Source organism: Hyperoodon ampullatus, assembly GCF_949752795.1.
Source record: "Hyperoodon ampullatus genome assembly, chromosome: 3".
In the NCBI taxonomy this organism is placed as follows: domain Eukaryota; kingdom Metazoa; phylum Chordata; class Mammalia; order Artiodactyla; family Ziphiidae; genus Hyperoodon; species Hyperoodon ampullatus.
Genome location: NC_136916.1, coordinates 98,080,071 through 98,107,924, shown reverse-complemented (window position 1 = coordinate 98,107,924; position 27,854 = coordinate 98,080,071). Strand labels below are relative to the sequence as shown.

At 43.3% G+C, this 27,854-nt stretch overlaps 1 protein-coding gene across 3 annotated transcripts in view; it reads right to left on the bottom strand.

Annotated features, from left to right (window-relative positions):
* Positions 1 to 26,860, bottom strand: part of RASGRP1 (RAS guanyl releasing protein 1) — a gene marked incomplete at both ends in the record, with an annotated part of 75,972 nt that extends 49,112 nt beyond the window's left edge. For all 3 annotated transcript variants that reach the window (XM_079701102.1, XM_079701103.1, XM_079701104.1), the window contains 2 exons: positions 22,175 to 22,359; positions 26,826 to 26,860. In XM_079701102.1, coding sequence (XP_079557228.1) covers positions 22,175 to 22,359; positions 26,826 to 26,860 — 220 coding nt within the window. The remainder of the gene's footprint in view (positions 1 to 22,174; positions 22,360 to 26,825) is intronic.
* Positions 26,861 to 27,854: the final 994 nt, after the last annotated feature.

Genomic DNA, 27,854 nt, shown 5'->3' with positions numbered 1-27,854 from the left:
GTGTGTGTGTGTGTACACACACACACACACACACACAAACGGAATATTACTTGGCCATAAAAAGAATGAAATAATGCCATTTGCAGCAACATGGATGGACCTGGAGATTATCATACTAAGTGAAGTAAGCCAGAGAAAGACAAATATCCCACGATATCACTTATACGTGGAATCTAAAAAATAGTAAAAAAAGAACTTACTTACAAAACAGAAATAGTCTTACAGATAGAGAAAACAAACTTATGGTTACCAAAGGGGAAAGGGGAGAGGGGATAAATTAGGAGTTTGGGATGAACAGATACACACGACTCCATGTAAAATAGATAAACAAGGAGGATTTACCGTATAGCACAGGGAACTGTACTGAATATTCTGTAATAACCTATAGGGGAAAAGAATCTGAAAAAGAATATATATATATACACACACACACACACACATATATATATCTGAATCACTTTGCTGTACACCTGAAAGTAACATGATATTGTAAATCAACTCTACTTCAATAAAAAAAATAAAAAAACAGAAATTTAAAAATATCCCATAAAAAATAAGAAAATAAAACCTATGAATTATTTACTTCTGGAATTTTCCATTTAATATTTTCAGACTGCAGTTGACCATGGGTAACAAACTTCAGAAAGCAAAGCCTCAGATAAGGGGAGATTGCTCTGTGTAAGAACAGACACTGTCTAGTAGCCAATGATAAACACAAAACAGTAGCTGTGCACTTACTGAAAGAGTTAAATGTCTTTGGAAGACAGATGCATGTAGAAAGGATTTTTATGCCTGAGATGTGAGGGGATGCAAGGAGGTGATGGTAAAGGAATAATCACAGTTTTTAAGAAGAAAGGGTAAAAAGACGAATCAAGAAACTATAAGGACAAAAAGCAGGACCTAACGTTCAGGCTCTTCTTTCCATCTGTGTTAATGCCACTGGCATTTAATTCCATTTACAGATCTAGATAGAGCACCCCCTTGACACGGTGACCATCAGAGATTCCCAGATATCTTTAAGGGTCCTGAAATTTAACGTCATTGTGCAACAGAACAATTCTCCTCAAGTGAGAAAAGCTTAGACTACAGTTCAAAAAGCCTTCCTGGGCTTGCGATCTAGATAAGAATTGCCAAAATATATCCACTGAAAAACTGACATTTTCAGGACTGAAAGGGTAAAGGGAGATGCCTGAAGAAGCTGATATCCTGAGTTTCTGTGGGATCTAATAGGTTGATGCCAAGATTTCTTCGACTTGTGTCCTCAACTGATCAGCAAGTCCTTGGTCAGCTCTGGAGCCTGCTCTGAGCAGAGTAGGAGGGGATGCCGAGGGCAGGGCCACCAACCCCACGTGGCACTGAAAATAACACTAAACAGCTGGACACGCCTGAGCACAGCACTTGTCACCTTACACAGTACTTCCACATGCTTGGTCTCATCACATCCACCTTGTGAGGTGGGTAGGGACACAGTCACTTTGCAGATGAGAAAGGCACAAAAACAGGTTCAATCTGTCCAAGTGGCATCTGTGTGGACTGATGGGGCCTGTGCCGTACCAGTGACTAAGTATTTTGAATATCACCCTGGATGAACCACTGGCCCATGGATAATACCACCACCAGTGGCAGGGATGGTGTTCCAGGCTTGGCATGTTCTCATACCAAGTCCAGGGTCTTTGTTCTAAGAGACCTGTGCCTAGTAGTGTGGGGAATGCAGAGATAACCAGGGTCCTGTGCCAGCAACTGTCCAGAAGCTGCCGGCTATAATATGGTACAGAACCCAGAAGGGCCTGGAGGAAGGTACAAACAAAACACTAAGGCAGTGTGGGGAAAGGAGAAGGCTAGATTTGACTAGAAGAAATGGCTCAACCTTTATGAAGAGGTGGCATGAGGTGGGTCTTGAAGGAGGGGTCACGTATTGACAGACTAAAATGGAGGTAAAGACATCCTGGGTGAGGGAAGAAATGGTTTCTACTCTTGGAGATCAGAGAGTTAAAAGTATATTCAGAAAAGGATGCGAAGTCCAGTTTGGTTTAATTAGAAAGCATTTGTAGACAGGAAGTATGAAAATGCGGATAAGGGTCGCAGTGTTGGCGACCTCATATACCAAACTGGGGAGTTGCCCTTACTCTGATCTTTACTTTAAAATTCTGAAAAAGCAGATGGTCTACAGAAAGAGGAAAGCAGCACCCTCTCACCTAGCAATCTTTTAAAACTGGTTATACCTTGCAACCCGAGCCCTAAAGGCTCTTTTCAAGCTGGATCATTTCTAAAGAACCTAGTACCTTATTTTAATTTCTACTTGCATCTTTTCCCTAACTGCATAGCTACTAAGGGAAGGTTACAGAGTGCGTGAGTGTGTGTGTGTATGTGGGCATGTGTGTACACTTACTGCTACACTGAGATCATATCAGAGCATGAAATAAAGGTTGGTTTTTGCCTAACATGACTAGTTTTGCTGTTATTCAGGAAGCTCAGTTACTTGAATTGATTATTTTTCCTCCCACACTTGGTCAGCATTAGCATCTTAACTCTCAATTTCCTTCCCTGTCAACATTCTTCCCGACTGCTTTAAAAGCCAAGGAACCATACAGATGGCCATCTATGATTACAAGAGAGCAGTGACTCTAGGGCTTCCCCGATCTGTCACAGGGATGCTGGATCATCCACTTGCAAAAAAATTCAGACCCCAAAATGTACAAGAAGTCAGCAAGGATGGGGCTGAACGCTGGCAAGGCTTTGGCTTCAGCTGCTTGCTCAGAGTTTGGTCACAGTGGGTCAATATCATTATTTCATCTTTCGCCTCTCATGTGCACCAGCTGGCACATGTGTCCCTGATCCATGCTAGTGATTTAGGTAAAATGAGGATGCTGTAGCCAGTCTGAATAGGTATAGAACAGGCTGTGTAGTAGGAAGCACTTCAATACTTTCCCCACTTGGTGTGTTTTCCCCCTTTACCTCTCACCTTTCCACACACTTGGTCATCTGTGGAAACCATAGGAAAGATCTTCCTGTGTTAAGGTGTTGGAGACTTCAGTATTCCTCTGGTCATATTTGTATAATAATTGTCACTCTGAGAGGAGATTACATAATGAAAAAAAATTCACAATTGGTAAATGTGGGGGCTTCAGTGGGTGATTTATTTTTCTTTTTCTAGTGAGGTGGTCTTAATTTAATGGAGAGTTTCAGGAGAAAAAAATCAAAGGTTTTCTATCCTAGGGTGCATATGTTCAGGCTTACCCAGAAGTAAATGAATATATTAAACCTGACTTTTCAAGACCTCCTGGTTAGCTTAAAAATAAGACAAGACAAAAAATAAACCAAATGACTTCCCTCCAAATAGATCCCAAGGCTTTATCTCATACCTACTGCATCAAAATATTCAAGGATGGACACAGAATTTGTATTTTTAAAAATCTCTCCAATGATATGATGGTCAGTCAAGTTTGATTAGACTGCTTTAGACCACTTAGTTTATTCCTTGCCCTGGGGTAGGTCAATAAGCTACTAAATGACCTCATGAAGACATTTCCAATTTCAGAAATCAGTGGTGAGGTCTTTCAGTCATTTTCAGGGATAGACACAAGGGAAGTACTTAACAAATAGGTGAGTTGGTGCCAATGTTACAGACTCCTGGGTGGGGACTCATGAAGCACAATCAGAAGCACATCAGAAATCAATGTGGGGTGAGCCAGAGGACCATGATCAAAGGTAACTGATCTGGGCCACAGGGAGTTTCCCATTGTACAGAGGGGAGTAAAGCTATTCTGAGGGGATATTTTATCCCTGAAGCTGGAGACCAGGGTCCTTCACACTCTCCAACATAAAGATGTCAGTTCTCCTGGGGCCTTCACAGGCTCTGCTGATTAAGGGTCTTTGCCTGTGGTGTCTGGGCAGTCTTCTCTCTCACCTCTTCCCTGGAACCCTGGGAAGTGTCCACTGGGGTCTATCACTTTCCAGGCATTAATGAAGGGGCACCGAAAGCTCAATCCCAGGGATGACTCTGCTGTACTTTGTCTGGCCAGGGGCATTTTATCCAGGACATGAAAACATATCATTTTCCCTTTCCCACCATCCAACTCTTGGGCCTTTTACCACTCACAATATTTCTGCCAGAGAGAGGAACCATAAGGGGATTGAACATTAGTCATTTTATAATATTTCAGCAACTCTGGTAAAACAATTGGAACAGACTCACAAGTATGATTAAAATGAAATGTGTGGGTTCTTGGTAAATTTCAATGAACCCCTCTTCTACACTGGCATGGTCTCATGAATTAACTTTCAAGTAGACTGCCATTTCACCTCTGTAGTTCGTGGGGTGTTACAAAGAGTATCTCACTAGCAGCAGGTCAACTGATTAAATAAGGATGTTCTTGGCAGGGTTTTATTTATCTCCCCACCCCTGCCCAGTGATCATCAGAAGGGGGCTCTGGTTTCTGAGTCACTAGACATTTGTCCCTCAGATCTTGGCCCTCACATATTTGACCACACGCAATCGTAGAGGAACCCAAAGGATTAAACCAGAGATGAAACAAAAGTTAGTCATCTTCACTTGCTATCTGGTAGGCCTTGAAAATCTTGGCTTTACCTTCTAGCAAGCTCTACCACATGGGAATAGATTGTGAAAAGATGTCCTCTCACTGAAAGTTCCTACAGAAGAAATTTCTACCAGTTTTCTGCTAGCCAGTTTTGGTGTTTGTTTTTTGAAAAAAATTTTTCTATCTTACTGAGGTACAGTGGAAAGCACAAATTTTAACATAGAGTTTGATGTCTTCTGACAAATACATACATCCTTATAACCCAAACCCTCTCAAGATTTAGCATATTTCTATGACCCAGTAAGTTCCCTTATCTTCCCAGTCAGTTCCTCCAACTCAGCCCGCCATAAAGCCATTTTTCTTATTTTTTTAAAATCATAAATTAGTTTTACCTATTTTAGAACTTCATATATTGGAATCATACAGTATGTATTTTTGTGTGTAATGCTTCTTTCATGAAGCAAAACATTTTTGAGATTAACCAATGTTGACTACATCAGCAGTGCATTCCTTTTTATTGATGAATAGGTATTCCATTGTATACATAGCGTATTGTTTATTCTTTCTGATGTTGAGTGATATCTGGGTTGTTTCCAGTTTTGGATTTGTATGGCAAAAGCCACTATGGACATTCTTGTATAAGTCATATCATGGGCATGTTTTCCTTCCTCTTGTATAAGTGCCTAGGAGTACAATTGATGGGTCATAGGGTAGGTGTATAAGAAACTGCTAAACAGTTTTCCAAAGTGATTATATCATTTTACAGTCCCATTCATAATGTTTAAGAGTTCGAGATGCTCCACATTCTCACCAACAGCTGGTGCTGTCAGTCTTCTGATTTTATTGTTTCCATTTATCTGTTGAGTTACTCTTCTGTTTACCTTACTCTGAGTCCTTCAACATATTTATAATAGCTGTTTTAAATTCCCTAGTTACTAATTCCAACATCTGTGTCAACTCTGAGTCTATTTCTCTTAACTTTTTTTCCTTCTGGTTATGGGTCACATTTTCCTGCTTTTTAAAATGTCTTGTAATTTTATATTACACGCTGGGCATTGTGGATACAATGTTTAGAATTTGGATCATGTTAATTTATAGACACATTTAATTTACTGGAGCTTTAAACTCATCCTGTCAAGGCCTGGATTTAGGCTTTGTTAGGGTGGCTCAAGAGTAGCTCTTATTCTAGGGCTCTAGTACTCCTATTCCTGTGGTGTGGTCTTTTTCATGTCTCAGCTGAATGCCTCAGGTGTTATATCTTTCCATTCTGGCTGGTTCCAAACTGCAATATTTCCCAGACTATAAGACTTCCTCTGACTCACAGACCCCCAGTAACAATTTGGTGGCATGGAGTCTTACCATATTTATACACAGTTTAGCACTTGGCCAAAGACAAGAGATCTCTTCTTTCCAACACCCTACTCCACAAATTCCAGCCATCCCAGAAGCCCTGAACACAAACTCTGTTTCCTCTGCCAGGCAAGATGCTGCTCTCTGAGTTCTAGTCCTCTTTACAACAATTTGTATAGTGCCAGGAGAAAACCAAGATAAGTTTCATTTTATCCATAATCACAAGTCTGTCCTGTTTTCTAATACCTAAAAATAGTTGCTTCAGACTTCCCTGGTGGTCCACTGGGTAAGACTCTGCACTCCCAATGCAGGGGGTCCAGGTTCGATCCCTGGTGGGGGGACGAGATCCCACATGCATGCTGCAACTAAGAAGTCCACATGCCACAACTAAGAGTCCACGTGCCACAACTAAGAAATCCACAAGCTGCAACTAAGAAGTCCGCATGCCCCAACTAAAGATCCCACAGGCCGCAACTAAGCCTGGCTCAACCAAAATAAATAAATAAATAAATAAATAAATAGATGTTTAAAAATGCATGTTAAAAAAAATAGTTGCTTCACATGTTATGTCCAGTTTTATAGTTGTTTACAGCAGAAAAATAATTCCAATACCCAATAATCTATCATGGCCAGAACTGGGAGTTCGTGTTTTGATATTTAATATGTGTATAAATGGGAAGTCCATTTACTCTGTATCTGTCCTCTGGGAGGACATATACATACTAACTCTTCTATGCATAACATTATCAAGACGTACATACACTTAACACTGTTAAGACTAAGAAGAAAGAAAAAACCACTAATTTGTCATCTTTTCAGGTGCTGCCATCTTATATCCTCATAGATTTTATTTCTATATCCTTCCTTAACTGTTTACCTCCTCTGTACTCTTTCTAGCCTTCTTTTCCTGTCTTAAAACCCAGAGACTAAACCTAAATTTAGTAATGCCCTGCACTCTAGTGCTCGGTCTGATCTTGGTGTAAGACAGACGTTGTTTTTTTTTTTTTCTTTCATCACACCACCACCACCTCCCACCCCTGCTTTCCCCGCCCTGGTGTCCATACGTTTGTTCTCTACATCTGTGTCTCTATTTCTGGCTTGCAAACCAGTTCATCTGTACCATTTTTCTAGATCCCACATATATGCGTTAATATATGATATTTGTTTTTCTCTTTCTGACTTACTTCACTCTGTATGACAGTCTCTAGGTCCATCCACGTCTCTACAAATGATCCAATTTCATTCCTTGTTATGGCTGAGTAATATTCCATTGTATAAATGTACCACATTTTCTTTATCCATTCGTCTGTCGATGGGCATTTACACTGCTTCCATGACCTGGCTATTGTAAATAGTGCTGCAATGAACATTGGGGTGCATGTATCTTTTTGAATTATGGTTTTCTCTGGGTATATGCCCAGTAGTGGGATTGCTGGGTCATATGGTAATTCTATTTTTAGTTTTTTAAGGAACCTCCATACTGTTCTCCATAGTGGCTGTATCAATTTACATTCCTACCAACAGTGCAAGAGGGTCCCCTTTTCTCCACACCCTCTCCAGCATTTGTTGTTTGTAGATTTTCTGATGATGCCCATTCTAACTGGTGTGAGGTGATACCTCATTGTGGTTTTGATTTGCATTTCTCTAATAATGATGTTGAGCAGCTTTTCATGTGCCTCTTGGCCATCTGTATGCCTTCTCTGGGACACTGTTGTTTTAATGTGCCCAGAACATCAGCATTCCTTTGGGAAAAATTTCTCCCCCAAATTCAGTCATGTGGGTCTAGAGAGAAATGCTCCATTCTTAAATTACTCCACCCCTGTGGCCATAGTTGATTGGTTCAAGCAGTAGCCATCTACTCCAATTTGAACCAACCAAAGTTCTTCCCTGGCAGTGTTTTCACTGAACTTGAGGAAAAAAATATTAAATCTCTAATGGTTAGAGATACAGGATTTGCAGTTGTTAGCACCATATTCCCTGTCCAGGGAGGGAACAAATCTTCAGTGAAAGAAAATGATTAGCTGACAAGCAGAGAAGCAAGTCAGAGAAAGAAGAAGGAGACAGAGACAGAAATACATGCTGGTATCTCCTGATGGTGTTCTAGTCCCTAATTTCAGATGTTTCCAAGGCCTACAGGTATCTTGTACTCCTTCTGTGCTTCAGTTATATGAAATACCTGTATTTCTTCAATAAATTCTGTAAGATAGTTCATGTTGGGTTTCTGTCATTGTCCTAATATTTTGAAAAATGAGGGAATTATGTTTTGGGGTCTTATTCACTAAACTATTAATATAGCTCATATTCATGTAAAATTTAAAATTATAGTACTATGTACTAGGTTCATACCTGCCTGTGTCTATTATGACAACATCCTGTAATTTTTTTGACACAGCCATTTCAACCAGATATCTCCATCTTGTATCTCCAAGATGCAATTATGCACCCTTTGGCAGTTTGCATTATTAATCTGGGAGGATGATACACTAACATTCAAGTCTATAACCTAACCCTAAACCCTAAATCCTAACCCGAACATTCTGATTATCTACTATTTTTGATTTATCTATTTTTGATTATCTACTATAATGGTATTTTGATAAAATTTTACATAAATGATTTCTTTCTACTAAGATTCCACTTCACAACAATATAGAGGATATGTATTAACTTTCATGTTGATAGAAACTGAGTCTCAGAAATGTTAAGAAACTCGCTAAGGGCAAAAAGTTCTAGCATTAGGACTAGACCTTATAATTCAATCAGGGTATTAGTCCCTTAACCTGGAAAGTCTATTTCTATTAAGGCAATCCCAGATTACTTTTTGAGAAGTCACATGGAACTATAGGCTCATACTGAATTTAAAATCTACTAATATCCTTTGGTATTTTTCATAAGATGACAATTACCCTAGTTTTTCTCCATCCAGAATATATATAAAGCAATATTATTACATCTCAGTGCGAGACATTTATTCCTATTGAAGTGCTGTCCAAGTTCTTTGCTCTTCCTTATTGATCTTCCTGAACTTTGATTTTCATCTAATGTACTTATTTCCATCAGTATGTCTAACAAAAACATAGACTGTGTTTAAGTCTGATGAAAATGTCCAGAGCCACTTATAAGTGTTTACACCTGCAGAATGTCATCCATCCATACCCATGTCTGTATGTATATACTTTGAGTACGATTATTAACAAGCTCTGAATCTATTTGGATCTATATGTAGCCTATATTTGCCCATCCAACATTTACTGAGCATTTACTTTGTAGCAGAGCCATCAGTACCCCACCCACATACTCTCAGGCCCTCCCATTATAGTGTATGCCCACCCAACTTCAACCTGCCTGAGGGCTGCCTTTGGAGGTCCTTCCCATCCCCACCTGTGCACACAGCAGCCCAGACATGCTGGAGAAAACATGCTGGAGAATTAACACCTAGAAGCAGCCCTTAACCAATGACTGGAGGTACTTGCCATATAAATACCCCAGCTCCTTTGCCTTCGGTAGGATAGTTCTGAAGTCTTCTACCTTGATTCTAGAGTAGTAACCCACTTGACAATGCACCCTTTATAAGCTGCCTTCCCAGTTTTTTCCTAGGACCATTTTCCAAAGTAAACTATTTGTATTCAAATCCTTGTCTCAGGATCTGCTTCTGAGGAAACCTACCTAAAACAAACATTTAATATTCACCCAAACTAAAATGACCTTTAAAACCTTTCACCATTATTATCTGTTTTGCAGATGAGAAAACTGCGTAAAATAACTTGCCTAAGGCCAACATTTGGTAAATGGCAGAGTCAGGAGTGAATTCCAAAGACTACCATGCTGTGTGGCCTCCCATGGCCTCCTCTGTAATCTGCTCACTGCCTTCTTGGGATCAGGCTCTACTACGACCATGGCATTTCCCTAATCAAAACTGTGTGTGTGTGTGTGTGTGTGTGTGTGTGTGTGTGTGCGTGCGCGCGTGTGTGTGTGTGTGTGTGTGAGGTGGGGTGGGGAGGACAGCATTACATTCTCTCAGTCACTTAACTCCAAGTCCTGCCTCTGATAGTAGGGTTGAAGATTAAAGTCTGCAGTTTTTTTTGTTTTGTTTTGTTCTTTCTGGATACCGGGAATTCAACATCTCAGTGCTGAAGCAGGGAGTGGGCTGAATGTGATGTGGGATGTCAAGTACAGGACACGAATCAGGTATTTCAGTGCTGTGCAACCAAAGTACCCTATGTTTATTCTTGACTTTCCTCTTCCCTCTTTAAGACAGACATAGCACTCTATTTCATCACCCCCAAAAATTAGACTAGATTCCTTTGAATTTTCTGGAATTCTTAATCATCTATTTTTCTTAGGTTTGAGAATACTTTTCTTTTTAAGATCTCAATATGGAAAATTATAAGCATATACCATAGTAGGCAAAAACAATGTAAGGGACCTCTATGGACATATCTGGCTTCAACAAAGATCAGAACATGGCCAATTCATCTATACTCCACTCACTTTTCCCTCCCATATTATTTAAAAGCAAATCCCAAACATGATATTTCATCAGTAACTATTTCAGTATGTATTTTAAAAAATAAGAACTCCTAAGAAAAAAAACCCCAATGCATCATTAACACACCTCAAATAAAATCGATAGTAATTCCTTAATATCATTAAATATCCATTCAGCATACAAATTTCCAAGTACATATAATTATATAATAATTATGAATATGTGTGTGTGTACATTTAGAATAAAGGTTCACATGTTATGACTGGTTGAAATGCCCCTTATATCTCTTTTAGTCCAGAGAATCCTCTTCTATATTTCTTGCAATTTTCAGGGCATACTTTCTCAGTTAACTGAAGCTAAGTCCATCTCGGGCAGATGCTGGTGGTTGCTGACCAGGTAACAGGACTCTAAGCCACTGAGGGCAGAGATGGTGGGGGAACCACAGGCACAGTAACTGTGGGGAATAGGTCCTTCCGGGTTTATTTAAAGCAGTGCCAAACATTCAGGTGAACCCCAGTCACCACACACTCAGCTCATCCTTGGCAATAACGGAAGACAAAGTCCAGCAGCCAGGAGTGTGGCAACTACAGCTGTCTTCTGGAAAGCAACACATCAGAAGCCTGAGTGACTCACTGTGTGTCTTGAACTACCTGGGAGTGGAGGGAAATGGTGAACCCACCAAAGGAGGTTTGGGTGGAGTAAATCTGGAACCCAGGATGCAAGTGAGCTGGGGAGGAAGAAGGGGGGAAGGGAGCATGAAAACATCCCTATGCACCTGTCATTAAATAAGTGAATGCAAAATTAACCAAAAGGATTAACTGCTCACCAGACTTAAGGATGCTCTGTAGGCTGTAACTACATTCTAACAAGATAGACTCATACATCATAATGCTAGGATATTTCTTGGCTTCCTAAATGTCCTGGGTGCCTCCTTTAAATGGGGCTCCTCACAAGATGACAAAAACAAGTCCTGGGGGAACAGTGGTTCACAGACATCAGTGAAGGGAAGCCAGACAAAGCTACCTTTGCTCCCCTACCCCAGAAATTCCCAAGTGACTTCATCCTTGACTGCCTTACTACTCTGGTTATGCCACTCTCTCCTTCACTCTAAAACTGCCAATCTCTGCTTCCCCTTCCCCCTCAAGGACAGCACCTCTGGTCCCTACTCCCTTTGTTCATTTCAATTAATTGCTGGTGTCCCTCTAATCCAAGCTCCATCCCGGCAGCATCTTCTGCCTGAAGATTTTGGTAAGAACCTCAGCAGTCTCCCCAGGGCCCTTGACCACTCTTTGGAAAAAACCAAAGCAGACAACATGTCCTCTCTCACACCACTGCCCACCATCTCCGCAGAAGAATCACAAACGTACCAGATTGTAGCATCTTTGTGCTTCTACTGTGTATCTTTCCCGGTTGCTACTTCTTAAGATTCTCTTAGAAAGTTAACAAAGACACAAGATTTTTCCACTGTTTCTGTTTCCCTTCAGCAAAACCCTGCTGACTTTCCCTATACATAAAAGAAAAAAAAAAAGCTCACCTCTAGACTTTTAAGTTAATGGGAGCATTTTTTGTTTCCTTCATTTATTACAACTATAATCAGTCATGGTTATCATAATTCTCATTTAGCATTGGAAAGAAATGAGTAACTACCTTTCTTTTCTTGTAATGTCTTTAAGTCCTCATTAGAATCATTTTAGTTGCCAAGCAACCTTCACTTTTATGCCTCATATGTGAAGAGATTATGCCAGAATTATTTTTTAAAATCAATTTTAGGATGGAATAGCAACTTTGTGTGCTAGCACACCTCTTTATAAATACTAATACTGATTTTAAGATCATAATTGTTTAAAATGTGAATGATGAAAAGCAAAGAGGTAATTGTAGTCAATCTACCATAAATAAAGTTAATATGATTGCAGTACATAAACATGCATAGAAGAGAATCTAGAAGATATACCCAACTGTGTCAATAGTGCTTATCTTGCTTTTGGTGGTAGAATGGATGAATGCAATTTTCTTCTTTTTGCTAGTCTGTATTTTCTAAGCTTTCTATAGTGAACATAATTTAAAAAGTTATTAAAATTTTAGCAATTATACTCCAATAAAGATGTTTAAAAAAAGTTATTAAAATTTAAAAAGTCAAACAGGAGAGCTGAGTTACAGTTAGATCTTTGTAAATACAAATATGAGAAGATGGATGTTAGCTGAACTTATTGTGGTAATCATTTCATAATATATGTCAATCAAACCATTATGCTGTACACCTTAAACTTATACAGTGATGTATGTCAATTATGTCTCAAAAAAAAACTGGAAAAAAAGTAAGTATGTGAGCTGAGTTATAGTCAGGTCTTTGTAAATACAAGAACTTATAAAGTAGTGGGAATTAAATGAGAATATGTAAATAAAAATATTAATATAAATACTGTGTTGTTCATAGTAAATACTCAAAAGGTAACTATTACTAGAAAAAATTTTAAAGTCTACATACGTGGTAAATTTTATGTTATGTACATTTTACCACAATAAAAAAGTCTATGTAAGTACAACATAGATTCAGTCTATATTAATAATTTAGGGAAAAAATCGATTTAAATTTGGTTGGTCTTTTAAGTCTTCACCCTAAGGATACTGGCTCTTCTAATAGTCAAAAGTACTTTCTTTAAAAACAGACAAATTGGGCTTCCCTGGTGGCACAGTGGTTGAGAGTCCGCCTGCCGATGCAGGGGACACGGGTTCGTGCCCTGGTCCGGGAGGATCCCGCATGCCACGGAGCGGCTGGGCCCGTGAGCCATGGCCACTGGGCCTGTGCGTCCGGAGCCTGTGCTCCGCAACAGGAGAGGCCACAGCAGTGAGAGGCCTGCATACAGCAAAAAAAACAAAAACAAAAAAAAAAAACAGACAAATTCCCAAAGGACTTACAAGTTCACAGTCAACATCATGATTGAGACCCCATTACGCCTTCTCCCAGACATTTTCAGTCTCAGAAATCATTTCAGGAGTATGACAGTGAGGGGAAATTGAGGCTCTGAGTTACAAAGTGACAGTCCAAGTGCTCTGGGTTAAAGCTAATAACAACCTCAAAAACAAGACTGAAGGCTTCTTTTTTTTGCAGCAAAAACTGTTGACAAAGTTTTACTGATCATCCACAATAGTGGAATATGGAATTATATCATACAATGGATTTAATAAAACTTTAATTAAAATGACAATGGAATAGTCACGAAATCTTTGGAATAGGGATTTTTTTTCAAGTTCAGAGTTAATAAAGGAAAAGATAAAGAAAACATGAAAAATTTAACTACACAAAAATGTAATATTTCATTAATGTCCCCAAAACAACATAAAAACTGAAATGAGAGTGAGGAAAAAAATGCCTGTAGCAAATGCCAATCAAAGAGTTAACAGGCTTTTTTTTTTTAACCATAAAAAGCTTTCAAAACCTCTAATAATAAAAACATTAAACAAGTGATAAATAGGCTAAGATATGGACAGCTCACAAAGTTAGAAATATAGTTAGCAAACAAACTTATGAAAACACACTCAACAAAAGCTTGGTTTTATGTATCAATAGTGCCTGTTACCAGATAGAGAGAAATGAAGGCAAACGATTAAACAGATGGAATCAGAAACGAAGAGAAACAGCATATAATGCTAGCATTAATGTATTAATGAAGAACAGAAGTCACAAAACTGAGGTTTAGTTGATCAGAAATAAGGGAAAGTTTAATCATGGAGAATTTTTAGAGGAGGTAAATTAAAAAAACAAAAACACAGAATAACTTCGACTCCAAAATGAGAATCTCTCAGTCTTAAATTTCCACTGTGACATTTTTTTTCTTTTTACTGTTATGTAAGTTTCAGGTGTACAACACTATAATTCAATATTTGTATATACACTACACAGTGATCACCCCCAAAAGTCTACTTACCATCTGTCACCATACAATTGACCCTCTTCACCCCTTTCACCCACCCCCCCAGCCCCCTTCCCCTCTTGTGACCACAGATCTGTCACTTCAAAAAAATTTCTCAACTTCACTGATATGTGACTCCTTATCTGTAAGATATATGGTTCCTTTTCTTTGAAGAACACATGGAGAGTTGTTTTACAAGATACTTAGATGAAAGTAGCAAAACAACGGCAAATAATACTTTCTCCTAAACAGGCAACACAAAGTAAAATTTCCAGTTTTCAGCTTCCCGCCTTTGCCCTTTGCCGTGTAAGCATCCTCCGTAGCTGGGGGAAGGTGCTGGTAAATGCTTAATGATGGCCTCTCCAGGGGTGGGGTCGAGATGAACCCGATTGGTAGTGTTTGCCCATTTCCCTGGAATAAATACTCCCAACACAGGGAATGTCAAGCTCCTGGCGTGACTTCACGGACCATGGAGCTGGGACACAGCTATCTCCACACCACTATATGTATATGTATGATACGTATGTGCTATACATGTATAGCATATCACTATATAGCATTTGTACCATACAGACACAATGGCCATCTCAAGAAGATGGATGACAGTAAAATGTGGTAATACACTAGGAAATGATGAGTTTTGAGGGTTTATTTTTATTTTTAATATAACTGTACGTTTATATAATTTAATTTTTCTTGATGCCTGTATTTAGCAATTGGCCTGCTAAACTCCTGATGATGTAACAACCGCTCTCAAGACTGTGACAGCATCCAGTCAAGTGTGGTGCCCTGTGCATCTGCGTAGGATGTGCGTAGCTGACCCTGCTTCTTCTCTCGCTCTTTCCCTGCTGTCTTCCTCGTAACCACTCTAGGACAACCCCAACTAGCTGGTAGCCCAAACTACCTGCAGACCAAGGCACCAAGTCTAGCAGCTGTAACAGCTCCAGGAAGAGGCAGGCAGGTCCTACCAACAGGAGGTGGGCCAGGGGTGGGTCTGCACTTCAGATAACCTTCCCCGGTGGTCTCACTGCCAAGCACAGCCAACAACTGAACACACCATTTTTGCTTTCACGTTATTTCCTAATGTGTTTCCATCACGGACTTAACAACCTTCATGTCAATACAGGGCCTTAAAAATTCTGCTGCAAAAGCAGCACTTTTGAAGAAGTGCTCAGAGGAGCACTTCTCCAGTTCCCTCAGCTAAGCCACTACTTCTGGGTCTCTGACCCATGGGGAACTGGCATACACTAGGGAGCCAGGCCCCCAGCACCACAGTAAACGGGTCTGAGTGTGGCTTAAAGGTGGAAATGCACATTGGGAATGCCGCCTTTGAGTGCAAGGAACCAAATCATAGTAATAATAGACCACCACTTTCCGTTTATTTCCACGGCCAAAAGACTGACAGGCGGGAAGTTTTCAAGAGAGTTCCTGCATTTGAAAAGGGATAGAAATACAGGAAAATCTGACAGAAGTGGGCCCAGAGTTGCAAACCTTCTCAAAGGCAGGCCTCTCCCTAGTTAGATCTGGACTGATTGCTTTAGAGATGGCCAGGACACTGGCTTCGCCTCGTGACTGTCTAGTTCATATAGTTGAAAACCTATTTGCTCTATCGTTTTTCAGAGGATTTGTATTCTTCAAGTTTTCCGTGTTTCCCTAGAAAGCCTGAGAAGATGCTCTGGGATGTCCAAGAAGCAAGTGTGCTGTAGGATGGTATTTCTCAAAATCAGTTTGTGGGGTCACCTCCTTCAAAACCACAACTGAATGAAAAGCTCTGGAGTTGACCCTCAGGAACCTGGAAGTTGAACACACCCCACCATGATGACTGCTCATGCTGAAGCTAGAGAACCTCTGGTAGAGTGGAGAGAACAGGAGTGTCAGAGTTCAGATCTCAGCGGCTCTCCCACTAATGAGTTTGGCCACTTTCCACAGGTTACTAACATTCCTGAGCTTCAATTACCTGTTAATTAAAAGAGCAAAATAATATCCACCTCACAGAGTTGTTGTGAAGATGAATGGGGCCAATTCAGGTAAAGGCCCAGCCTGCCAGGCCTAAGAAAGGAGGAGAAGGGAAATTCCTAGTCACTGTATCTCACACCTGGAGAGGGCAGACATGCCAGCCTATCAAAGATGCAGCAAGGAGGCTCCGTACAATATACAGCATCCCAACTATAGAATATGCATTCACTCCAGAGGGCTAAGAACAGTCATGCCCGGGAGCTGCTCTGATGCCCAGGAGCCTCAGGACGTGGGTGCCCCAAGGACCATCCTATACATATGAAATCTTGCAACCATGACTCCCAGAGATGGGAGATTCCACTGAGGAGGCTGCTGGGACAGCTGTGGTCTTCTTCCCAAAGGGCCTGTCTTCACAATGGCCAGCCTTCCTGACCCTACACTTGGCTTTGTTCCTTGGAGTTGCTGGTTCCTGGGTCCAACTGCCCTTCAACATCATGGCCCTTGGCGTCTAGTCTTGTGCTTTTGTTGCGTCTGGTCTTGTGCTTTTGTTGCCTCTGGGCACTTGGCTTTGGTGCACAGACTAAGTTGCAGAGTGGTGAGAACACTGAATCTTCCCTCTGCCACGGAGGGAACAATAGTCCCAACAAGTGTGTGTTTGCCTTTTTTGGATCTAACTTTAAAAATAGATGTAGGGCTTCCCTGGTGGCAAACTGGTTGAGAGTCTGCCTGCTGATGCAGGGGACACGGGTTTGTGCCCCGGTCCGGGAGGATCCCACATGCCGCGGAGCGGCTGGGCCCGTGAGCCATACTTGCTGAGCCTGCGCGTCCGGAGCCTGTGCTCCGCAATGGGAGAGGCCACAGCAGTGAGAGGCCCGCGTACCACAAAAAAAAAAAAAAAAAAAAAAAAAGGTGTAGTGTTTTACCCTTAATAAGCTGAGGTCTATACAATGCATTTAACATCCAACTGCAGGAAAGACATCTATTAGTGGTACGGGAAATATACCTGTTAGTCTGGAGGTTTCTCTCGTTTGGGAGATACAATGCACACACTAATTTTAACTAATTCAGAATTTGTTTGAGAGAATTCCAAGCAGATATCTGGTATATAGATGGGGTCCAATAAATGTTTCCTACATTGAATGGAGTTTCATTTCTAATCTGGGCGACACCAGGCCTGCAGACTGTGGGCAAAGAGTGCAGACTTGCCCTGTGGGGCATGCAGGTCTCCCCTGAGTGAAGGGAGCTTGCCCTAGGAGAAGGACCTAAGCATGGCCCAGCTCAGCTTTCAAGAGGCTTCTGGGAGCGTGTTTTCTCTTTAGACTGGGCCGGGGGGCTGGGGGCATGAGGCAAGTTGTTTCAGTTCTCACAGGCTCCACTTATTGTCTCCTCTGTCCATAGAGACACTAATACCTGACTTATTTCAGAGTTGTTTTGAGTTTAAAAGAAAATCAATACATATAGCCCTCCAAGAAAGAAATAAACAACACACCATAAATAAGATACTAGCTAAGCTGTGTTTCCTTTCTCGCTGTCTGGTAAGACAAAGATGTTGAGTTTCTTCCCACACTCGACCTGGAAGCAGGAGGGCTGCTTGCTGAGGGTCCCTTGCTGGGACATGTTTGCAGTTTTCTTTCTGAGGCTGTCAGAAGTTGTCTTGCATTCAGATGGGGGGCAGAATTGGGACATCTGAAGCCTTCCATTCAGCCCTCAAAGCTGGCAGCCCTCTTACAAAGTAAAAACATTATAAAAAGCCCAGATGGGGCTTCCCTGGTGGCACAGTGGTTGAGAATCTGCCTGCTAATGCAGGGGACACGGGTTCGAGCCCTGGTCTGGGAAGATCCCACATGCCATGGAGCAACTAGGCCCGTGAGCCACAACTACTGAGCCTGCGCGTCTGGAGCCTGTGCTCCGCAACAGAGAGGCCGTGATAGTGAGAGGCCCGCGCACCGCGATGAAGAGTGGCCCCCGCTTGCCACAACTACAGAAAGCCCTCTCACAGAAATGAAGACCCAACACAGCCAAAAATAAATAAATAAAAAAAAAGCCAAGCATTTGAAGCCCTTAAAAAAAAAAAAAAAAAAAAGCAGCCCAGATGATCTCATAGGTCTTTCCTACCTCTAAAACAGATAGTGTGATTCACATCCATTTGACATAAACGTACCAGGGTTGTGATGATTTGCCTCATTACGCTCAGTGGAAGAGTGGATTAATAAGCAATAATATGGTGACAATGTAAAGCATGACCTCTGATCAAAGCAGAAGGTGGGAGTGGGTTGTTTCATGGTGAAAGCAACGCACTATGACTCAAGGCTCTGAATTTCTAATCACAGATCTGTAACCCTGTATGTGACATCGGGAGGCTTGCTAGAGGCCTTAATTTGTACGTGCTGGCCACCCATCCATCCCTAACAGCCTTGTAATAAGTCCTTCCTCTGAGAACAGTGTGGGTGGTAATTAATGGTTAATAATACTAAAGAGAGAGCCATCAGTAAAGACTGCCAAATGCCCAGGATGCCTTAGACAGTAGTCAGACTATTAGCTGGAGCTGCTAGAAAAATGCAAATCCCACACTGCTTCTCCCCTTCCGGCTAACCATCTACCCAGGCCAGTGCTATCCAATGGACTTTCTGCAGAGAAGGGAATATTTTCTATTTACTCTGTCCAGCAGCAGGCACCCCTTGTGGCTACTAAGCACTTGAACTATGGCTGGTGAAGCTTAGGAACTAAATTTTACATTTGATTTAATTTTAGTTAATTAAAATGTCTATATAAATAGCCACAGGTGGGTAGTGGCTGCCATACTGGACAGCACAGCTGTAGACAGTTCAAACCTCTTCAAAGCATCTGCACCAAGGTGAGGTTGAGACAGTACTAAAAAGTAAATGGACTAATTAGTCAGTCTTTGTGTTCAAAAGAGGTTTTATTTCCTCCCCTTTTTTCTTTCAAGTTGTTGGGAGAAGTGGCTGAAACCTGAGTCTCAAGGGAGAGATGACACCCTGCCCCACTCCCCCTGATAAAAAAAAAACTTTCCCCACACTTTGGTAGCGCTATTTCCCTCTCTTTCCATGGGTATTCAAATGAGAAGACTTCTAAACTCATGAATAAAAAACTAGGCTAGATTGTTTTACTCTTAAAGCAAAAACTCTTCTATACTAACCAGAGAAAATAACCAGTAAGGTAAGTTTCAACAGAAACATCAGCCTCGCGTTACTATTTTCGGATCACCTCTGAGGAGACCTCCAGAAGCACAAGCAATGTCCTGCCGTGGATGGTTGCCTGTCACAATCCAGCTTTGGCTTCCCAGCCCCCAGCTCTAGCTCCACACCCCTGCCCCACTAGACACGTCCACTGATAACCAGAGTCCAATTCACAGACAAAAGTGTCATCTCCCATTCCCTCCAGACATAGGGTGTCTTTTCTTTTTTGCCTCTTTCATGTAAATTCTGTGGCAGGAAACCCTGCAGGACCTCAGGTGCAAAGCCTTGCCTTGTGATGGCTCCTTGCTGCCTTCCGGCAGCATTCCCACGCCCTGCACGAGACGGGTGTGAACAGACAGTGGCTGCTCTCTCTAGTCTACGCCCTCACCCTTGGCGCGAACTCACTCAGAGTCTACATGGTTTAAAGAATTTATTCTTCCTGCACACCTTACCTTATCATTGCCCCGTCTTTGGCACATTTTTTTCTTTCCCCAAACAGTGCATTCCTCAGGTATTCTAAGCTTGAATAATGGAATAGGGGTTCGGTCACTGTAATGCTCTCATGCAATGCCCAGCTGAGTGTCAGATGCAATTAGGGGCTTAATTAGGGGCTATTGATACTTCATGATAATGGATAAAAGACTATTAGACTCAATGGGTTTTTTTTAAATAGCTTTGGGATTTTAAGGTACTTTTCAGTTCAACATAATCCAGGAAACAGTATCTTTAGCCCTGCTAGGATTCACTGAGGGGAGTGGGTCAGGCTTGGTCATTTTTTATTTTGCAGGACCTCAGAATCGGTCATGTATTTTTCAGGTTGACGTCATGATGATTTGAAGGTTAGGGCAACAGCCTTGAACTGAGCGGGCAGCTGCATGACTGGCAGGGGAGGAAGAAAGATGGCATGATAAAGATATTGTTGGACCTTGTTTCCTCAACAGTGAAATGGAAAGAGAATAAAAATGCTTATTCATGAAATAGTCACAGTGCCCTGCTAAAGACCAGTAAATAAGACCATCACGACTGTAGTAGGAACTTTGCAGCTTATCAAGTCGGGAAGCAGGTGAAAGTAAAGTGCATGATGAATGGCTCATTACAGCCATGCTCCCACCCATCCCCCCATCTTCTAGCTTATCTCCTTGCATGGATATTTTCCAAAGAGATTATTTTGAAATAGAAAACCATCCATTCTGCTCCCAAATTCATCCCAGCTCAAAGACTAAATAGAAATTTAATTAAAATCTAATGCTAAACTAGTAAAAATACTCCCTCTTTTCCAAGTTAAAAAATCGATAATAAACAATAAAGCAGTGATTCTCAAAGTGAGGTTCTTGGATCAGCTGCAGCAGCAGCACCTGGGAAAATGATAGAAATGTAAATTCTTGGGCCCTACCCCAGACCTGCTAGAGCAGCCAGCCTGCGAGTGGGACCCAGCAATCTGTTTTACAAAAAACCTCCACGTGATTTTGATTTTGCAGGAACATTTGAGAACCGCTGCTTTAAACCAAATGGTGGAATCACCAAAACTATTCTTTTCTTTTTTTAACATCTTTATTGGAGTATCATTGCTTTACAATGGTGTGTTAATTTCTGTTGTATAACAAAGTGAGTCAGCTATACATATACATATATCCCCCACCCAAATTATTCAATGTTTTGCTGATTGTATTAAATGAGAATCTCCAAAATGTCATTTTTTTCTGAATTCTACAAATAAGGTTTGACTGAGCACTAAACAGGTCCAGCCAATGAATAAGCCCTAGCTCTGACTTCTAACAGTCCTGCACTTGTGCTACCTGGGATCTGATCAAGCCTCCCCTATACTCCCTGGGAGGCACCAGGGCAGGGCTGGCTGGCGCTTCTGTGCTGAGACACACACATGCTTATCTGCTCCCCGGTGGGAGATGGAGGGGTTTCTAAAGGGGCAAGGAGGGGGACCGGTGATATTGAAACTCTAGGAATTTTCCATCATTTCTTTTTTGGAACGGGAACAAACACTTAGTACTTTTCAATCACTACTTCACATATAACGATCAAAAGAAAGACAGTGCCTACAAAATTAAAAAAAAAATAGGGCATCTTTGTTGATAATTGCTTGTCAGCTGCACTAAGTTGCTCATCCCTCACTGTGAGTATGGGTGATGACAGAGTGCACGCCTAGATAACTCCCTGCCCATGTGTCTGTCTGCTCATTTTATAGATCCTCAACCCTCAATCACACTGCTCATTTGCCAGTACCTTTCAGGCACAGACATCTGGCTTTGCCTGGTCCTTTCCTATTGCTCCACAACCACCCTCAAGATTGTGAGGGGAATTATTAAGACTTTATTGTCCAAATGATCCAAAGGCTTTCGAATTTCTATTTGATAACAGCGTTTGCTCATGTAACCCAGTCTTTGTGTGCCCCAAGAACACAAGGACAGAAAAGCACCAGATGTACCACTGCATTTTATCATATTTTTCATCACAAGAAAAACCTCCATCCTGAGAAATTGGAAATGCAAACTCTCCTCGGTAACTTTTCTTGCTTTAAATCGCACTTCTCATCACGACCTATTACACCCACATAGTCATGTGCCACAGGCACTGCACAGTCTCCAACATTTCAAAGGCTCAAGAGATATTTTTAAACCCCAAATGCAATCTAGGTTGCTATTCTATAACGCACTTTTTAAGGAAGAACAAAGTAAGAGAGCGATTTTTATGCATGTGGGCAGTTTGCCAACTCACCGAAAGATTGAACACAGCTGTCGATGAGATCGTCCAGGCTGGCTCCTTTGGCTAAATGTCCCAGAGACACCATCATTCGGAACTGGGTGATCTGGGCCAGGCTGGGATGGGAGGGCAGGGGGCTGCTGGAGGGCTTCCCCTCTAGTCTTGCTTTAGGGGCTGCTCTGCAGCCATGAGAAGGTTTCCTGGGGAAAGAGAAAAGGCAGGTAGAGTCGAGCAGCCAGGGGACGACCACACTGACAGCTCCGCGCTCTGCAGGCAGATTGAAGAGGAAAGGAGTAGAGATAAAACAATTAATCCCAGGAGTTGGGCTGATAAGACATACCCCTCCCACTTGGTAAAGGCACCAAACGGACTGGTTAGCTGTTAAAGAGACATCTCTCACACTAATAGCAAGGTGAGACTTCAGGGTTGCAAACAGGGCTCCTCAGCCTGGGGTTAGGATTGCTTTGGCCTGCTTTCTCCAGTTCCTGAAAGGAAAAGGCAGACGCAAGACTATTCTTGGCAGTTTTTAGCTCCTAGCAATAAATTTTTATTTTAGCCCTGAGACTACTGACTTGGGTCTTAAGAATTGTTTAAGTTTGGTCTCATCTTCAGCTAAATTCATTCGTCTTGAGCAACACCAGAGTTACTGCAGAAAGTCAGGTGGCCTCAGAAACATCTTTAAGGATTTTGGGGGAGAAGGCAAAGACCGAGGACCCGTGTGCAGGGGGTGAGGGTTATGGCTGTGGTGTTTAGATTTTAAGCTAGCCCTGTCTTTTTCACAAATCTTGGTTGGTTCTAAGATTCTGTTTTTCATTACTGACAATCATTCTGAGTCATTTTTATCATTAAACATTATTCTATCAAGTCCTTACTGACTATGAGAGCTTTATTCCAGAAGTGAATACAAAAGGACAAGTCTGAATCTGGAAATGGCTTTAGAGCCCAACAGGTCGCCTTCCTCCACTTTCACTTAGCTTTATCTTTGGTCATGACCTCAACAGCATAAGTCAAGTTGTTTGCAAAATGGTATCAGTAGGTTAATTAAGCATTTTATTTTTCCTTCCATTAAAAAAACAAACATAACATACAGAGACATATCTATCATCTTTGAAGGTTTACTAGTGATAGGTGTTGTTGCTGATAACTCCTTTGAATATATTCTCCTCTCCTTACTGTGGCTTTGGCTATTTCATGTTTATTACCAAAGAGGAGATGAAGAAAAGAAATATACCAGAGATCCATAGCTTTAACTAACCACTATATATTTGATAAACATATAATGGCATTAATTAATCAATAAGTACTTATCCTATGAGCAACACATGTGTGATAGGCCAGAGAGGACCAGTGAGATAGTCTGTGAAGGTACTTGGCAAACTGTAAAACATACTCATTATATGTTAGTTGTTGTAGTATGAAGGTGATCTGGAAGTTCCTTAATACAAAAATCTAGTTGGAGAATCAGAACCAGACCAAGAAAAGATAACTCTATAAATCTTAAATAACTGTCCTGTGAGTGCCAAGGGCAAGAAGTGTGATGTTCTCAGAGGGGGGAAAACCAGTTCTAGGTGGAGTGTTGAGGAAAGCTTCTCGACAAGATGTAACCTCACCCAGAAGGGGCTGAAAAAGTACTCAGAACAAAATAAAATGCTGGGGCACACATGGATTTTGGGAAACCACCCTGTTAAAAAGACAGTGGGACCACTTAGTACAAAGCCAGACTCGTGAAGGGTACGCCCTGACCTTCGAGTTCCCTCTCAAAGTAGCTCCAGAATGCTGGTCTGGCATTGGCTGCTGCCACCTGTTCCAACCTAGGATGGGCTCAGTGAAATCCAATCAGAAACTGGCTCTTGGGAATCTGTGAAGCCAAGGCAGTGATTTCTGAAAGATCAGGTTGGTGTTACAGAACTTGATCAAGTTTCTGGCCATTACTGATTTTTACCCAGGCCCCGTGATAGCCCCAAGACAGATCAGCATCTGAAAATGAAAGAAAATAATGGCCACCCTGAATTGAGTACCTTTGATATGGCAGGCTCTGGGCTGGGGATTTACATGGTCTTTAAAGTTTACAGCCCAGAGAGATGTTATCTCCATTTCATGATGCGGAAACTGAGTCTAAAAGAGGCTAAATGACATAGACAAGGTTGTAGAACTCATGTACTTGATCTGGGATTTGTACTTGGCACCTCTCTGGTTTGGTTTAATAAATATTTACTGTGCCTGGGACTATGCACCTTTCACTACATCAGAATTAGCAACAGGAACTGAAAGGGTCAATTCAACTTAAGACAAAAGTAAAAACCTCCAAAAGCATAGCTGATAACATAAAGGCTGAATCTTGGGTCCTACTTCTTTTTCAGGTCCCCAAAAGTCCTCAGACCCCAGAGCTGGATGGCCCCTCCATGGTCATTCTCCAAGCCCTTCACCCATTCATATGGAGGTCTGGGCTCGGAAGGGCAATGTGACTGGGCACCAGTGCAGAGCCAGGTAGAAGCCAAGCCTCCTGTGTCCATGCCATGCTCCCTTCCCTCCGCAGAAGCAGTGATGACTCTCTAAACCTGGCACTGGTTGTCCAGTGTTGGGATGTCAGCTTTTGGCCTCAGCTGCTGCCTCTTCACCATTAAGACCTCTACCCAAGGCAGACTTGGGAAAGATGAAAACAAAGTCCTTCTTGTTAGAAGCCTCTTTTTCTCTTAGGCCTTCCATATTATTTCTCCTTAGCCCCAAGAGAAGAGGCCACGGCAACTGGAGCCTGTCTCCACACACAGCTCTTCCCGCTGGGGCAGGGATGTGGGTGTCTACCTCTGTCTCTCATCTGGCCAATCCAGGGAAAATTCCATTTTCTCCCTCAGTTGGTAGCATCAACCACTCAGGACTCCAAAAACTGCCCTGGCTCTAATTCTGGCAATGTTTCCTAGTGTTACCTGTAGGGGAAACCACTTTGGTGCAGGAGGTGATTCTCAGAGGTAGATGCTTTTACCAGAACTAGGAGGGACTGGTAAAATACAAGCAGAAAGAATGAACTTGAAGGGAGTATTTAAGGGACGGGGAAGGGAGGGTGAGATGTAGTCATGGGGAGGCCGCTGAGACTCAGAGGGCTTGGGCAGGAGAAACCAGGGAGAAGAGAAACTGCTAAAACCGAAATGGCATCCTGAGAGGTCAGGAAGATGGGGGTTATGTACACCATAAACTAGGAAACTGGGCAATTTTGCTGTGGAAGTCTCTTGACCGGCTGCTATATGACAAACCTTCAAAGCGTTCTCTTCTGGTGAAATGGCTGTAGATAAGGATTTATAAAATGCTTTATTTTAGACATAGAATGCATTCGCCTCTAAGTCTGCAAAGGCATATGTATTTTTAAAGGAAAGTAGGCAAATGTCTCCTCACCAGCTCCCTCAAGTATTAAAGAAAAAAAAAAAAAAGAAAAAAAAAAGCGCCCTAGAGAAACAACTTGAAAGTGTTTCCTGAGGCTAAAACTGGCTCAGGCCCCATCCAGTTTGCTGAAGGAGACTGTCAAAACTCTGAAGTGGTTCAGGTGCAATCCACTCCAGCCTCAGGTATCTCAGTGGAGGTCATAATTTCGGGTTGAATTTTTCATGAAATTCAGCCCAGAAGAGTAAGGAATGAAATGGACAAGGAGAAAGAAAGGAAGCTTCCACAACTTTCTTTGCAGTGGAAGATGGCTTTTACTGGCTTCTAGTGAGGATTTCTTCCAGTCCTGTCCTCTCCCCATTCCCGTAACACAGACTCATTTGAATGTACTGAAGCTCCTCCTCTCAGTCCCCTGCAAGGCAAAGTGCCGGACCTTCACGGTACAGGACGGAGTGGGGGAGGGCATAAAGGACCAAGAACTTTTAGATCCATAAGGTCCAGCAGGGCAACGCTTCCTGCCTCGACTGGGCACGGCCAGGAGCAACAGAGTCTGCGTGGACGGAGGTGGGAAGAGCACAGCTTTCCCGGCCCTATGCTGAGCCCAGGCCCAGGCAGTTGTCCAGTTCTGGCCCTTTAGGGGACAAACTCAAAATTGCCCGGCTCCTCCAGGCCTCCTTCTCCTGCCAATAGCTTTTTCACTCACGGTCACTTTTCCTTCATCTTCTGTCACCCCCAAGACCCTCCTAAAACATGTCTCTAGGATCACGGTGGGTGGAGGGGAGTGCAGGTTTCCACCCAGGTGGTTATGTGGCTCACTGACCCCTGTGCACTCCTGGAAAAGGCAATTGGCCTTCTGGGTCCGGCCCGACGTCCGCAGGGCCAGACGGGCCGCCAGGTGGCGCTGTCGGAGCTGCGGCAGGTGCAGGGGGCGCGGAAAGTCCGCGAGTGGGAGTTCCAGGGGCCCGGCGCCGGGGGACCAGGTCGCTAAGCGCGATTCCGGGGCTCGCCGGGCCAACTCTGGCCGCGCGTCCGCACAACCCGGCTCCCTCCCCAGTCCATCGGGCGAGACGCGCAGGGCGCTCCAGGCTCGTCCGTCCCTCGCGCCCGTCTCCCCCGACTTCGGCCGAGACCCCGACCGGCCGCCGCCGCCCGCACCCCGGGCCCGCAACTTCCCAGAGGAGGCGGCGCCGTGCCGCCACCCCCCACACCCACACACTTCCCATCCCGGCGAGGTCCTGGGAACGCGCGCGCTGTGGCCCCCGCCCCAAGAAAGGAAACGGGCGCCCCTACTCACCGCGGAGCTTCTCTCGCTTTGCCCAGGGTGCCCATGGTCGCGGCCGCGCTCCAGGAGCCGCCTCACCCAGCGCGGCGGGACAGGCTCGGCGGGGTGCGGCGCATCGCCACCACCGCCTGCGGGGCCCCTCCGCCCCGGCCTCCTCGCCCAGGACGCCCGACCGCGGCGAACCCGCAGGCACAAACTTTGTGTGAGCGCGCCCCCTCGCTCTCCTCCTTGCGCGCGCGCGCGCACACACACACACACGCCCGCTCCAACCACCTGACAAGCGCTGATGTTATCGCCGAGGAAATGTGTGGCGCTGCTCAGCTCTTCCCCGAAAACTGCCCCCATTACTCGGTAGTCCCCGGAGGCCTGCGCCTCCCTCCAATCTCGCCTTTTACCCCTGGCGGCTACTTCTCCCGGGCCGAAGCTGAAGTCGGAAGCGGAGCTGGAAGGGCGGGGAGGCTCCAGGTGCCCTAGATATCACCAAACCAGCGCCAGGAGAGGGGTTGGGAGCCGGGGGAAACCGACTTCACCTGGTGGCTCTCGGGGCAACGCCCCCTCCCCCGCCCACACCTTCCCGAATTTCAGTCCAGTTTCCCGCAGACCCCTCGTCCCCTCGCAGGCCTCTCTGGTATATATCAGAGCGCAGAGTCGGGGGTGGGGTAAAGAACGAATACACGGTTGTGGGTCCGCCTTAGCCTGTGCCTTTGGGTGTCTTCTTGGTAGCAATTAACAAGACTGGTCCGGAGATACGTGCTCGGCACCCTGCGGGAGGCAGCGAGTGTGCAGGTGCGCTGCAGGTCAGGCGGGACACAGCTGCCTGGCGTCTGTGGATATGGGAGAGAGGGGGTCTGGGCTGGGGAGGACTTTCTGACGGCAGATCTGGTCAGAAATGGCTGCCTACCCCTGCTTGCCGAAAAGATAGTGATGACAGCAATAGCTAATGTTGACTGAGTGCCTTGTGCTAAGTGCTTTCTGTACATTCCTCATGTACGCCATCTCCCCCAAATACCAAGAGGTCACTGTTTTAAAGATGAAAAAAAT